General features: G+C 42.1%; 2 protein-coding genes across 4 annotated transcripts in view; both read right to left on the bottom strand.

Moving 5' to 3' along the window:
- znf292b (zinc finger protein 292b) overlaps positions 1-1,127 on the bottom strand; it is a 20,566-nt gene extending 19,439 nt beyond the window's left edge. For both annotated transcript variants that reach the window (XM_034899889.1, XM_034899890.1), the window contains exon 1: positions 898-1,127. In XM_034899889.1, the coding sequence (XP_034755780.1) occupies positions 898-1,062 (165 nt within the window). In that variant the 5' untranslated portion in view covers positions 1,063-1,127. The remainder of the gene's footprint in view (positions 1-897) is intronic.
- A 1,841-nt stretch (positions 1,128-2,968) lies between these two features.
- Positions 2,969-13,484, bottom strand: LOC117961349 (5-hydroxytryptamine receptor 1E). Of its 2 annotated transcripts, XM_034899936.1 has the most exons (3): positions 13,406-13,484; positions 5,156-5,203; positions 2,969-4,095 (listed from the first exon to the last, which is right to left on the bottom strand). In XM_034899936.1, the coding sequence occupies exons 1-3, from the start codon at positions 13,462-13,464 to the stop codon at positions 3,036-3,038; spliced, it is 1,167 nt and encodes a 388-aa protein (XP_034755827.1). In that variant the 5' UTR covers positions 13,465-13,484; the 3' UTR covers positions 2,969-3,035. The 2 variants fall into 2 exon arrangements, with proteins under 2 accessions (XP_034755827.1, XP_034755826.1); XM_034899935.1 differs by lacking the exons at positions 5,156-5,203; positions 13,406-13,484 and having other exon boundaries at positions 2,969-4,232.
- Between the last annotated feature and the right edge of the window lie 2,126 nt (positions 13,485-15,610).

The following is a 15,610-nucleotide window of genomic DNA, read 5'->3' as shown; positions in this document are numbered from 1 at the left end:
TACACCTTACATTTTTCTATCAAACACTATGTATTACTTTGTGCTTCGTTCCTGGAAGAAGTGAACATAATTCCAAAAAATGAGTCCACATTGGTGCAGGTGTGCCCTCCCTGTACTCCCATTTGCTGTCCTAATTTGCTATAACGTTACATTTGCAACTTAATTAAGCAATAAAGGGACACTGGCTGCAGTGCAGGTTGTATTGTTTTAGTATGCGACTGATGGAAACCGGCGTGCCTCTTCTCGAACGCGTACGTTCTATTCGGCACGTACACACACGAAATTCATCTCGGAAATAACACAAATGGTTGTTTTTCCTCGTGAAAGCATACAATTCGCTAATTTTACACAACTGTAGTTAACTCAAAATGGATATGGTGTTGTTGACAGCAAAATGTGGGCACTGGCTACAACCATACCAACCAAACCCATTACAAAGCTAGCTAGAACGACGTAAGCACCGCGGACAATCAACACAATGATAACGTTAGTCAATTGCACGCGCATGTAGCTAAACATACAAGGCTAAAAGCTAACGTTGGCTTGCCGCAGGTAGTAACCTTACCCAATACTTACGCCAATAACACCACGGTTAACTAACGGTATCTACACAGCTAGCTAAGAGCTAGCGTGAGCTAGTAGATAAGCTAGTCGAGCTAGCCATGCCAATAAACAGATGAAGTTCAATTTGTTCCAACGTTGCTTAACGGATAACCTGAGCCAACATTAAACCACTGCACAAGGTATTATTCAGTAACGGTTACATGGCTCTCATATCAAACATATCCCCGTGTTATGCAGGAGCCTAGACGTAACGTTAACGCTACCTTTATTGTGAATGCTAGCTGGCCATCTTGTTGACTAACATTAATGGCAGTGATGTGAGAGGAAACTCACCTTACAAAACTCTTGGCAATACTCGGAAGAGGACTGGGTTGGATACTCGCCGCTTTCTCTAACCACGACTTCGTGCAGTTTTTGCAGCCGTTGTCTGAGTTCCCTAATCGCTTCACTGATACTGTTCTCAGGACTTCGGTCCTGCTCGGCCTCCTCGTCCGCCATCTTCACACCCAGCTCCAGCGCGTACCACCACCGCGTAGCTACGTAGGCTCCTTCTTCTTCTTGGGTTTTAATGCGACGAGGGTGAACCAGGCAAAGACAACCAGAAGCACCGCCACCATAGACATACAACTATACATTTGTCTTTGACCGCCACCTTCTGCGTTGGAGTGTGGATCAGAGATGAAATCCTATCAATTAACCCCTTTTTCTCTTAGAAAAAAGAACTGCACTCCACTTGACAGACTGCAAAAGGAAAACCGCCAGTGCTGGACCTGACCACCCCATACACATCACCTCACAAAAGCAGACTTAATATCTATAAATAATAAAAATGATAATAATGTAGGCCTACACTTTATTGAGCCCACAAAGGGTAATTTACAATTTACACTCTGTTGTCATTACACACAGGCCTGAATAACACCCACATGCTCAGTACCTATACACGCTCCAATGGAGAGAAGGAAAGGCGCCCCGAGCAGTTGGGGGTTTGGTGCCTTGGAGGTGAAATGACACCTCTCCAGCTACCAGTCCACCACCATACTTTGGTGCATACGGGGACTTGAACCAGTGACCCTCCGGCTCCAAACCCAATTTTTGGATGGATTGAAGGCTTAAATCCAAACAGCTAGCTAGACTATCTGTCCAATCTGAGTTGCATAACTAAAACAACCCTTGAACGTACACATTCCACCCAAACAAGTTATTTCCCGAGGCTATTTAGCAGAGGTAATAAAACAGACCATGTTTTTCTCCCATTCTGGAATGCTGTGGACTCCAGACCCTCCTCCGCAGTGCTGAGGTAGCTGTGGAGGAAGTGGCAGTGCAAGACTAACAACCTAATGTGTTTTAAACCAAAGGCGGCAATGGCACTGCTGCGCTCTGATATCCATTGTTTTTAACAGCGTTTTTCTGCTTTGACCAAAGCACGGGCACCGAGAACATACCAAGCAGCAGCTTCTGCCAGCAGTAAGCATTTAATATCTAAAAGCAGGGCACTCACTTTGAACTCAGCAAGCCTGCAGCCAAGCAGTAACAGTCATGTGCATCCTGAAACATGTTCACCTTCGTTTACAAAGAATATCTTCCCATTTGCAACACGTGAACATGCCTCGGAGCAGCAGCAGACAAATGTATTATTTAGTAAGCCCCACTTTGCCACTGCTTTCTGTGTTTTCGGCATTAGGATGAATTTGATTGTATTCTTCTAGTGCCATCATCAAGCCAAAATGTTCATTTGTCCAATACATATAATAACCAACCTACACTGGTTTATAATGAAATGCATGCAAAACTAATGACATCCCCATCAGCTGCAATGGAACCTTGTTTTTAGTGGTAATTTATCAATCCTGTGTTATAACCTATTCTTTTTGCATGTCTTTTAATTATAGGGGATCTAAGCACCACTGATGTTGGAACCGTATAGTTGCTGGGTTTTTTAGGGGTTAAAACACAAATGCTATGAAGACTCAAAGCTTATTTTTTGGATGGGTTTTGTCAAGTACCCTTATGTTCAGGTCTGGTCTGGATAAGGGCATGGTTAGTCAACTGCACCAGGGAAACAGCGCTTTCAGGGACGCTGTTCCTCTGGGCTGGGAATGGGTGCCCTTTGGGTTGGAGCTTACTGGTGACACAGGGGCAGAGCAGAAATGTCAAAGGTTGTGGTAGAACTCCCCATCCTTGCACATCTTACTCTGTGTGGTCACAAGGACCCCAAGCAAAATAAAAGGTAAGAGAATTGGAGGAGAAAAAAACACACAGGATTTGCTAATTCATTATTTGGAGCTGAAAAAACACAAATGATAATAAATAGGAATAAAATCTAAATGATGAATGGCAGTTATAAATAATTATTTTATTGAGAAAAACAGGCAGTGTATTGTCTGTGAAAAGTACATCACACTCCATTTTGCCAGTAAACAGATTGCACCTTAGGTTAAAGGTGTATGCAGTCCGTTCGAACTTCAAACCTATGCATGCTCTTTTCTCTTGAGTAGCTTTTTAAAAGCCATTTTGAAATCGTCATTGAAGCTGGTGTACAGCAGGGGGTTAATGAGAGAGTTGATATAACCCAGCCATGTCAGGAAGTCTGATATAAGCGGAGAAGGCTGTACTATTTGCAGACCCACTAGGACCTCCTTTGAAAAGAAAGGCAGCCAGCAGATGATGAAGGCCCCGAGGATGAGGCCGAGGATTCGAGCTGCTTTCCTCTCACGAGAGGTACATATTTGGTTCTTCTCATCCTGCCCGTCCATGTCCGTCTCAAAGGATGAGATGCGGATGGTAGTGTTGAGTTTGTCAGTAGCCAGCATGGGATCTGAGTTGGACAAGTCTGACAGACAAAATGTGTGGGAAACACGGCAATGTTCTACAGAGTTCTGACTGCCCATGCTGCGGCTGCTGAGGTGGCGAGAAGAGCCACGCTTCTGGTAAAGAGATTTTGCGGCATTGTAAATCCTGTAGTATAAGATAAGAATGATGAACATGGGAATGTAAAATGCCCCCAAAGTAGAGTATATAGTGTATCCCAGGTGATCATGCTCTATGATGCACTGTTTGAGGCTGCCGCTGCTTGGCCTCTGCCTCCAGAATAAGGGTGGCATGGATATTAAAACTGAGATGACCCAGACTATTCCCACCATGATGGCTGCGCGGCGGGCTGACCTCTTGCGAGCATACTCAATAGCTTTAGTGATGGCCCAGTACCGGTCCAGGGCAATGACGCAAAGGTGCAGGATGGAGCAGGTGCAGCAGGTCATGTCCACGCTCAACCACAACTCACACACCACCTGACCCAGGGACCATGTCTCCATTGTGATGTAGAGGATGCTTATGGGCATCACAAGGAGCGCCACCAGGAAGTCAGTGACGGCTAGAGAGCAGATGAGGTAGTTGGCGGGCAGGTGGAGCTTCTTGGTTGTGCAGATGGCGACGATGACACCAGCGTTAATGAGCGCAGTGAGGAAGGTAAGGAGGCTGAGAACAACAGCCACCACCGCGATCCTGTCTGTGAATTGGATTGCCTGCTGGCTGCTGGCAGGTGGGACGGTGCAGTTTGTGATGTTGGGACGGGAGCTCCATCCTGGGTAGCTTTCCTTGTCCATCCCTAGACCCGGGCTGGCCACTTCCTCCCTCCCAGGGAGACAACGCTCCCTCACGGGTCAAAGGTCAGTCTGAAACAACAAAACAGGCAAATAACACATTAGAAACAATCAAAGTAAGCTTTAAGTGCTCTACATCCAGTTCAGGGTGCTTCCTGCAGTCCACACAATGCATGCTGGGATACTCTGCAAACTGATATGAATAGAAACCTACTGGCATCCACTTCCAAGAGAATGGAAATACAGTATATGGTGATTTGTTAAGGTTTTACACACACACACACACACACACACACACACACACACACACACACACACACACACACACACACACACACACACACACACACACACACACAGGCACAAATTATAAGCCTTTATGTGTCCACATGAAGAAAAATTGTACAGGGACTCAGGGACCAATGGCATGCAGCAGGTCTTCACAATATCACTGAATAAGCCCAATACTCAGTTTTTAAGGGTATAAGTAGGAACGTCTACTCCATTTGTGGCGGCTGCCAATAATAGTGGATATCACACAGTACTTTGTAAGCTGTTTAGCCCTCTTTTGGCCATCCCAAGTTGTTGCAGCCCTCTTACTACCAACCTGTGTGTGTGTGTCCTAGGCTACCAGATATGAAAAGTGGTTTGCACCTGTAGCCTAGCTCTGAGATGGTGTTTAGGAGTAGTAGGTATTTAACTACCTTAGTGTAGAAATCCTCCTCCATGCTGGAATCAAAGCTGCAGCCTATCTCCAACATGTCCACCTAACTGGACTTCTCATTGATAATAACAACATCTGGTGTATTGGCAACCAGGTGTGAGAAAGTACTAGGGTTACTATTGCAGTGCTGAAACATGGTTTTAACTGAGAACCCTAACCCTCCCTAGGGAGGTGTTCCAGGCACTTCAAGCTGGGAGGAGGCCTCGGGGAAGACCCAGGACTAGGTGGAGAGATTACGTATATCTCCCATCTGGCCTGGGAACGCCTCTGGATCCCCCATTTGGAGCTGGTAGATGTGGCTCGGGAAAGGGAAGTTTGGGGTCCCCTGCAAGCGCTGCTGCCCCCGCAACCCAACACTGGATATGAGGATGATGATGGATGGATGAATGGATGTTGTGGCCATAAAAACAATCATTTCAGTGTCTCCTAGTCAACCAGTACTGGTGTTGTTGACCGGTTGACAACCAGAAGCACAAAGTAGAATCAGAAACCTCATTTTAAATTGAGATTACATTTATCCATGGATTACCAAAGCCGTGTTTCCTCTAGTCTGGTACATTTACAACGTTTGAGTATGACAGTTTTGTCACTTTTGTGTTTCCCCTGCCTGTAAGTTACATATATAGCTGCTTGTCACTGCAATCACAGTAGACAAAGCACTAATCAGCACTGACCTTGAATAAACCATAGCCCGAGGTTCCTTTATGTCCATTAAGACACATATCATCCGTTTATCACAAATCTCCCTATCACAAGACATTACCTTATACATGTGCTTAAGCAAAGTCTCTAGAGAACCCCCTACATCGCTCTTCAATCTGAAAATATTTCCACAGTTCTGCATACAAAAAGATGCTGCTAGAGTGAAATGTAAGCATCTCTTCAGGGATGTAGCATCAGATGTCTGTAATTCAGGTTCTGACAAGACACTGGCTTTTACAACAATGGTAAATTCAGAGCGATGCTTCAAGGACTTCAGCCCTAAATCATGTGTAGAGCAGTTAGTCACACCTGGGGAGCCTGCCAATGAGGGCCATTACTCAGCTGTCATATCACCTGGGAAATGGATGGTCTTTTCAAAGTGGAGATTGCAGGGATGATTTTGTGTCATCATACAATTGGCAACGTTTTGGCTACACGTCGACAATTTAGGGCACCCTGAATGGCCACATGCAGACAGTCGATCCTGACCTTTAAATGGTCAGATTCCATCTTTGACACTCGGTAATAACTGAATTAAACGGCACTCTGCGGTGAAGTGACCATGCAAAACATATAAGTCCACTGAAGGAAAAGAGTGAAGATAGCTGAATGGGAAGATAAAGTGCTGTCACCTCTCAACGGTGCTGTCACCTAATATGGCCAAATATCACAAGCAAGAGAAAGAGCATTGACAGACTGCATGGTACGCCTCAAATCCACTCACTCTTTTTTGGTTTTTCCATTAGGAAAAGCTGTGGATAGTATCTGGTACCTGGTATTTTTTGGTACCACCTTGATGGAGGTTACAAGGGAGCTGAGATCATGCTAGAAGTACTGTTAAACGACAATAACAACCGATTAATACTTAATACTATCAGTGTGTGTAATCATGTTCTACTAATGACTTAAACATGCCAGAAATACGTGCCAAAAATAATGTAGCATTATTTGGTTAGTTAGTTCTAAATTTCTGCAATGGATTAATTACTCTGGCTTGTCAGGCTAACAACAGCCATGTTAGCTCTGTATAAATAATATAATTTGCATGTTGTGTTGCAGTTGCAAGATATGACACAATCCTGTTGCCATACATTAATCTCTATAGCAACAAGGACACACAAAGACTGGCACTTAGTTTTTTTTATCACTTTGGTAATATTATCACAAGTGGGTGGTAAAATCTCACAGCTTAGTAATAAAATCCAAGCAGATCTTAAATATACCAAGAAGCCTGGACACCAGATTACTGTAAATACTGTAAAAGCAAATGCAGAGAAATTATTGTAGAGTTCTACATTGATCACAACTTGAGCATGCATAGGATAGATATTATCTAGACGTCAGATTCTGTTGGGTAATGCAAGTGAATTATCTTAAGTACAAAACTGTAATCTGTCTTTTACACTACGGTAGCATATTACTTTCAGCACTTTTAACAGTGATATGAAACATGTTCTTGCATTGTTTGTTTCTAGATTCACTGGTAGTTAAAACAACTCAACTGAAAAAATATCATTATGTTGTTTATTGGTGATTAACCCATATGTTCTCAGGACATTTTCAAAAACAGAGTATATTTTGAATTCATTCTGTATAAATATTCTGCTTCCCAAATAGAAAACTTCTAAATTTGGCTCTCTGGTTCATCGTGATGAGGACCTCGGTGAGAGCGCCAGGCGGAGGGTAATGTCACACACTTACTCAATTTATCAGTGTGACATTGACTGACAGATCTAATTCACAATATGATCGCAGGGTCAACACATATGTCTCTTAGTACAGACCGCTGCCAATGCCACAAAAAACTACCTTTTATGATGTAGAAACTGCAAGAAACCTTTGGCTCAAACCCTGGCTCAGAAAATAAAGAAAATGCTTCAATTGGACACCACTACTTATTTGAGGCTTTTTTTTTCTTTAAACCGAGATTGAATACTACTATTGGTTCATGACGTTGGATTTGGACATCACTAAGTTGTTGTGATGTGAGATAGCATGTGTTACACAGAAGTGAAAGGTTTTCCTATCTCTCCCTCTTGCTGTCCTTGACTGTTGCTCTGAAAAATGAGTTGGCTTTAGGACAGGCCCCAAACAGGCTGCAGGGTATATCATGTGGAGAATCAACACCACTGCTTCACTGATTTTCTACTGCAGTGGGCCCTCAGTGACACACATCATTTCCTACATCTTTGCTGATGTACCTTAAGTTAGTCTAGGGGCGCCTGGGTAGGTCGCGGGTTTGATTCCAACCTGTGGCCCTTTGCTGAATGTCATGCCCCCTCTCTCTCCCCATTGCCTATCTACAGCTGCCCTGTCTAATAAAGGCCCCACAAAAAATAATTACAGCTAACTTCAGCTAACATGGCTATTGCTCTCCTCGCTAATTGACTAATCAATAACAGAAATATCGAGCCAACTACCGTAAACCAAATTAAAGGACTGTATATGTTTCTCTCCTCTGTTCTGTTGCTGTTACATGAGCCATGCTTTAGAAATGACAGTAATTTCATTGGGCGCTGGGAGTGAGGTCTGCAGCGCTGCTACCCTGCTGAGACCTTCAGGCCCACCCACACCCACCTCCACTCCCCAAGTTTGCCTCATGCTGCTACCTTTAGAAGAAGGCGGCACCACCAACAATCCTTTATTTTATCATCAAAGGGTGTTGAATTTTGGGCGAGAAAGTCTCCACAGACACTCAGACCATATTACTTGGCAAAGCAGTCACATGCTCAATCACCATTGTTTTATCTCACTGTTAGATAGATAGCAACTTAACAGACTAGATGAAAATCATATGGACTGCAACTTTAAATGTCAATAACTCTGAGTAAATAATTGAAGAACTGACTCAGTAAATCGTGACACGAATAAATTCAACAACGGAGCAAATATATATTTTCATCAGTGAATTGTGCCTTAAATTCCTGGAATTACAGTCACCAGCCTGGTCAATACTGTAATGAGATTTACTGTGGTACAGGAAATGACCCAAAACAGTGGCTGTTCCAATCACATTGTTTCTTTGTTAAGCGGTGAACATCTCTATATCATGGTTCAATAACTGCTATTTTTTGACTTTCTACACAATTAAATCAGCAAAGGAAACAGTACGTTCAGTTAGCAGAGTGACTCATGGTAAGTGAGCAGGAATCAAGTTACGTTGCATTGCTGTTGTAGAGGATGACATGCAGAGTGCAAGGCCATCACCTATGGAATGGCATTTTATTTAATAATAAATAAATAAATACTCCTATTTATTTCTATTGTTGTCCTGGATTGCAAAGACAGGAAGATAGTCCTGGCTTTGGGGCCGAGCCCTGCTTCTGGAAGACATACTGTAACATCAGGCTCTAACCACAGCACAGGAACACTGTGCTGGACTTATTACATATAAACTAATTACCTGACAAGTTTATCCAGTGTAGTCAATGGGACTAATTCAAGAATTATTTGAAATTTGGTGAGTTTTGAGTATATGAAGCCCCTCAAAAAGGCGATTGGTTTCCAGAAAAGAATAATTACTACAACTTCTTTTAAATTAATACATTTTGCATGCCTCAAACAATGACATTCAAGATGGGTAAAATATAATAACTAGTGATTAAGTAACAAAATATACTCCACGGTATAATGTCTGCCGCCATGGTATAGGGCAGACGAAACAGGATTTCCACTGTGTACACCGCGAACCGCCGCTCCTTCAGCAGGTATATGAAATACATAAAGTAGTTATTACACGATTCTGCAGAGCAGTCTGCTCTACTGAACTCAAGACAACTGCCATTCTTTCTCTCTCTCTCTCTCTATCTCTCTCTCCCTAAGCAACTGGAACAGTGACAGGATGTCATCACTCGTGAAGTCATGGCAACCAAGTTAACAACAGGGGGAGTAGTACTTGTCATCAATGTTAGGCGTCTTCACTAGCCGAGATGAGGTGGCTAACTGTAGCATGTAGCTCCGAAAGAACTACTTCCGGTCCCTGTTCTACTTCCTGTCCCTGTTGTGCAGATATTCCACAAGTGGCCCTGGTCTAGAACAAGTCTTCCAGCTAACCCTGCCTTGGACTGACCAAAGCTGGAGAAAGAGTTATCTAGCTGATGGGATCTTACCGAGCTACTGAGCATGTGCAGCTCCCAACAAAGATAGGATAGAAGGGAGATGTCTCACTCTGGAGCTAAAACAGAGACACACAGGGTGAAAAAAGGATCAGCAACAATGTGCAGTATAACCAAAAAATGTTTATTTTTCTTTAAATGAAACCATGTAAACCATGTAAAGTATGAACCTGAAAATGAGCAGAATATGGGCACTTTAATTTAAACCACTCTCCACTTTGACTCTACCGCAGTTTATGCAAATGTTACGGCAAGTGTTAGATCACCCAGATCACTATGGAGAAGCAGCTAGGCACTTGTTAGATCTTCAGCGGGGGCCTGGGAGTGATGCTGATTGCTCTGTTGAGTTTAGGAGTCCAGCTGCTGACGCATGATGGAATGAGGCTGCTCTGCCCAATAAGTCTCTCCTTATGTAGATGTGAAGATACTGGCTAAAACTCTTTACATTTTTTTAAAGTCAGACGTGTATTCAATATCCGTCTACCTCTCAGCATCAAGAAGTACTTTTAGCTTTGGATGCCGAGAAAGCTTTTGATTGTTTGATCAGAATTATTTGTTTTATGTTCTTAAGCTGTTTGGTTTTGGAGACATTTTTATTTCTCGGGTCAAACTGTTATACACTTCACTTCTGTCTTCCTTCAGAACTAATGACACTTACCCCGGCTGCGGATCGGCTCCGCTGCGTGTCGGCTCCCTGCTCCACCGTCCGGATCTGTTGCGGATCAACTGCGGCCATGACTGACAACTGAAGTCTTGAGGACGCATGAGATCTCGCAAATTCACGTAGAATAGAACCACAAAAACACCAACAGTTTGTTTCCATCCGGAGGCATAGAGGGGAAACAACTCTGTGCTGTTTTCAAGGTGTAGTGCAAAGAGATATGATCTGCCGTGAGCACGTTCTATTTTATTTGGAAAATTATCCCAATTTTTTATTTGTTTCTGTGCTTTAATGGAAAGCAAATTTCTCCGACGTTGTTCCGGAGCGGAGCCGCAACCGTTCCGCAGCCGATCCGCATCCTGTAGAATTTGTGGGTTAGTCAGCATACTTTCCTTTTCAGCGCGGGACTAGACACGGTTGTCCACTGTCTGGGCAAGTTCAAAGGCACGCCAAGTTACAGTCCAAAGGAAGAAAAGAGCGATGTAGAATGTTTGGTAGCAACATTGTTACTAGGATTTGACATCGAGAGCTGGTTCCTTCTTGGTTCCTTGCAGCCACCGTTATGCAGCGTACAGATGTCGAAGGGATCAGGAACACAAAATGTCTTTGTATGCCGACGATGTCCTTCTGTATACATATGACCCTTTCATATGTAAAAGTGATCATTACTCATATATCCCACCCTCTCATATCTATAAGTGATCAGTACTCACATATCTGACCCTCTCATATCTATTCTGCACATTATCAGTTTCATTGACTTAACTGGTTAAATAAGGGTAACAAATAAGTAAGAAATGAAAAAAATCATCTCATTCTTTCTTGTTCCATCATCTCATTCTCTTTTTTTTCTATCCCACACACACACACACACACACACACACACACGCACACACACACACACACACACACACACACACACACACACACACACACGCAAAGTGACTCAGTACACCCACTTTCCACTTGAACCAATTCATGCATCACTGTATTATACTGAATCTTCCACATCATGACAATGACTATTTAGCATAACTTTTTACCTTTCTGACCTCAGTCTGACACGATCTATAAAACACACACACAGGCAGACAGACAGACAGGCACGCAGATAGACAGACACACTCCGCTAAACACAACTCAGAATACTTCCACACTGACACATTACTGCTGTAACTGGTTATGGTTAATCAGTGCTTGGCTGCACAACATGTTCCTACATAGTTGTTCATCCAACAGCTCTTTTGATGGAGCATGCATCAGAAATGTCAGCTGTAAAAATCTTTGAACAAATATTTGGACCTGACATTCTACAATTGAAAATGACAAATGGTGAGTATTTGATTGGTTTGATTCCAGTCCTCAACTCACTAAAGCCCTGGCTGCAACTAAGGATTCTTGTCATTATTGGTTCAGATGTCATTTGAATGGTTTTGTCTCTAAAAAAACACAGAAACACAGAAAATAAATCATCACATCAAAGAAGCTGCAAAGAGATGTCTGTTTAATAAATAACCCACTCAATTAAAATGGTTTGCTGTTAGTTTTCTATTGATTGTATCAGTGATTAAATTGATTAATTAACCATTTGTTTCAGCACTTCATTAGTGTAGTTGTTAATTGCAAAAAAGCCCTTTGGAAACGTGTCGCCTTATGGCTCATTCTGTCTCACAAACTCAAAGCTTTTCAAGTAGTAGTGTTAATTAAATGACCATCAACTGACTTATCCCAAAAATACTTTGCTATAGTAAGGCTGGATAGGTTAGGCTTTCAGTCAAATTATAATATGTTATATTTATGGTACTTTATGGTGTTTTTGGTATCTCCTGTTTCATTACAATTAATCACGATGTGAGATAATATCATCTGACTGTAGCTGTGGCATCCACAGAACAAAGCACCGAGTCAATGAAGGGAGGGACTGACAGTGTCAGGCTTTTTTTAATATTAGTGCAGATGAGCTGCACCTGTAGCATCACAAACCCCATCTATCCATTCACAGACCCCCCAGCTCTAACTTACCATTGACGTTTCGTCACCAAGCCCTCTCTCATCTGCTCCCCTCATCCCGCATGTTAAGCATCAAAAACAGGTGGGATGCGAGTTTTGCGCTCCTGTTGCACAAATCTGCAGCGTTTTCCTCAGCTCTCTTCACATAATGGGCAAACATAAAAAAATAAATAAACTTACGATGCCCGCGTGCATTGATTCACGGAACACGTCATCCATCTGCCTGAGGAGAGAAAGCCGGACATGAGAACTTCATAAGCCGGTTTCCTACCGCGCTCCGTGGCTGCTGATCGTCTCTTCTCCTGCCGACGCTGTCCTTAGAACCATAGATCAAGCTGCTGCCTTCAAGTGATGTCGGAAATTGTGTAATTATGTTACTTGAGCACGTCAATGACTCGACACTATAGTAAAAAGCCTACAACCGACACGAACAAACACGATAGGGTATGTTTCTGCAAAAGATGTTTTGCTTAGTTAAAAGAAAGAATAATTGACCAATTTTCACTTTCTTTACTTACAGCTGTAAAAAGTGGGAACGTAGAAAATCATTACATATTCTGTTTCTGTACAGAATTTGCTATTACAGTAAAAAAGGTCTTTCACTGAGCAACTAAGTGAATAGGTGTTGCAACTTATCACCAGAAGAAAACCTGCATTTTTCTTTACCCGTTTCTTATTCTACAGGATAAAGGATGATATGAAACATTGCATCAAAAATGTCAAGATTGTTACAGCTGACTATATCCACATTAAAGGAGAATTCTGGTCGATTCCAACACGTAGCTCTGTTGTCTGTAAATGTGGAGGTCTGTCAGTGGCGAGCCAAATGTTTTTAGCCTCTTAACATGTCCAAAATGTCATTAAAAGTACTTAGCCAAGTGCAGTGATTCCTTCTGACTGACTTGCAGTTGAGCTCTCTAAGACTGCTGTCTTTCTTGTGGACACACAACAGGCGATGAATAAGGGGATCATGATGGAGGGATTCACCCTTTGTGTAACATGTCTTGCAGGAACTCTTTAACCTCATCGTGAAGAGGCTTTGGGAGGGACATGGAAGTCTTTCGCACATTGGTGGATTGGTGTCATGAAGGGTTATGTGCATCTTGAGAGATCATCCCTGTCCAATGCAAAGGTCTCACATCCCTTCCTCTTCCCTTAACTTTCTCTTTGCTGCTTCCTGCTGTTGGTCTGGGAGGTGTTGGAGGTCTACAGGAGGATCCCATGATGTCGCTCTCTTCTCATTAGCAAGTCTCTCATGATGTGTGTTGGTCCAATAATAACAGTCTATTATCTGAGGAGAGAAGACTGCAGTGGCCCCGTCTTCACACTAGTACATCACCATAGTAACAAAGCAAGGCACCACCTGATGCTGCCACCAAGCACTGAAGTTATAATTCTGTCTGTTCCAATAGTTCATTTTAATGAGCTTGATGAGCTTTAATAAGCTCAGAAACCCAGCGGAATGCTCTGCAGCACAGAGATGAGTTGATCTCTTTCCAAGCACAGAGAGCAGCATGCAGCACATGGAACATTCGGATGTCTCATGCAGCAACAAAGCCAACCCTTAATTGAATCCCACAATTATTAAACGTCTTACAGGATCTCTAATGCTATTGAGCAAATTGACAAGAAATTGGCTGTAGATATTTATTAGCGGTGGGAATCACCAGCTTCCCGGTACAATATCATCACGATGCTTATGCCATGATACAATAATATTGTGCTTTTAAAGAAATTGCAATATTCTGCAATATATTGCAATTTATAACCTTTTTTCCAACTTCAAATGACGTCCCCAAAAAGAAAATTCGGCTGTTATATCTAAAAAGAAACATTTCTCAGTTTGTTCATATCACTTCAGTGTTATTGTTGCAAAATGGGACAAACTGACCAACTCATACATAATAACAGATCCATACTTGGCGCCTGGGTATCGACACAGTCACTAAAAATATTGCGATGCTGTACTATGCTGTATTGATTTTTCCCCCCACACTTAATCTTTATGAGCCTCAAAGGATGAATTCTAATGTTTTAAGGAACTTCCAGATTTTTCTATAGTGCAATCACAAGGCCAAACTTTTGATTTACATAAAAATATATAAAAATGGACAACGTTCTATGAAAAGTACGTCAAATTGTGTCAATGACTGTGTTTTGGGGAGAGCCATCCTCAGGTTAAAATACCCAACTGTAGCCTCAGCACTGATAAAGCTCTAACGGGGGATTTATTGTTGTGTGTTGATTTAATATAGTAACTTTACTGAAATTCAAGCATCATCACGCCATCAGAAGTGGTTTTCAGATGGTTGAACAGGTGATGAACTTTACAGACCAGTAAAGGGATCTGTGACATGTGACAGGCAGTATTAGAGAGATTGCAAGTGTGGAGCGTGGGATTAAACTTAAAATAATGTTCTTAATCTTCTTTCACAAAGAGCAACCATTATGCTGAGAAATCTAAAAAATATACAACAGAGAAATTGATTTTTCTTTACTGCCAAGGCTACAGAGGGTTGCTTGGAGAAAAGGTTTCAACGCTGCTCCATCAGAGGGTTTGCTTTAATCTGGTCTGATCAGTCTCTAACATCTTCACAAAGCTTTTTATTCACAAAGTCAGCCTCAAGCTGCACGCTGAAATCAGCTCCCCATTTTCAAAGCACTACATTTCCAACAGCAAACTAAATTAATTAGAGATATTAACCTACGTTATAAGCTTTGTTTCATTTGATGACACCACAAGCCAGAATATTTGTATTTCTTACAAATTAAAATGTTGCGTAATGAGCCCCCAGCACTGACACAAGACCACAACACCTTCAGTCTGCCGTCTCTGGCGTCATCGTTGCAGTAAAACAAAAACATCACAGCAGAAATGCTACTCACTACTGTGGTAACAGTACTGTGTACTGTGTACAACTAAAACGTTCTCCAGCACGAAACATAACTCTCAGAGAAGAAAATGGAAAGTATGCAAATTGTATGGTCCTTGATAAAAAAAAACTTAGATTAATTAATTGATCTTGTTTTAAGAGTGAATGTCTTATTTTGAGTTTTCAACTTTGCTTGATTTCTTTACTCAAGCAAGCTTGTCAAGTGAAATTATCCTGCTGCATGGACAGATCATTTCACTTGTTTTGAATACCTTTACCCTCATATTTAGTGTTTCTTTATCTTTTTTTTAGACTCCCCTTTTTTGTAGTTTGTGCTCAGGGAAAAACACACAGCACTA

Source organism: Etheostoma cragini, chromosome 18 (genome assembly GCF_013103735.1).
Source record: "Etheostoma cragini isolate CJK2018 chromosome 18, CSU_Ecrag_1.0, whole genome shotgun sequence".
Lineage (NCBI taxonomy): Eukaryota > Metazoa > Chordata > Actinopteri > Perciformes > Percidae > Etheostoma > Etheostoma cragini.
Note: the sequence above shows the minus strand (reverse complement) of the source record. Positions and strands in the feature narration are given on the sequence as shown.

What these genes read in the sequence shown, in the direction of transcription:
- LOC117961349 (XM_034899936.1), bottom strand. Translation starts at nt 13,464, where the DNA reads ATGACACCAATCCACCAATGTGCGAAAGACTTCCATGTCCCTCCCAAA. An exon ending in CCTCCCAAAGCCTCTTCACG is followed by an intron (nt 5,204 to 13,405) that starts ATGAGGTTAAAG and finishes GGGACCCCAAAC; the next exon opens with TTCCCTTTCCCGAGCCACAT. An exon ending in TCCAAATGGGGGATCCAGAG is followed by an intron (nt 4,096 to 5,155) that starts GCGTTCCCAGGC and finishes ACCTGCCAGCAG; the next exon opens with CCAGCAGGCAATCCAATTCA.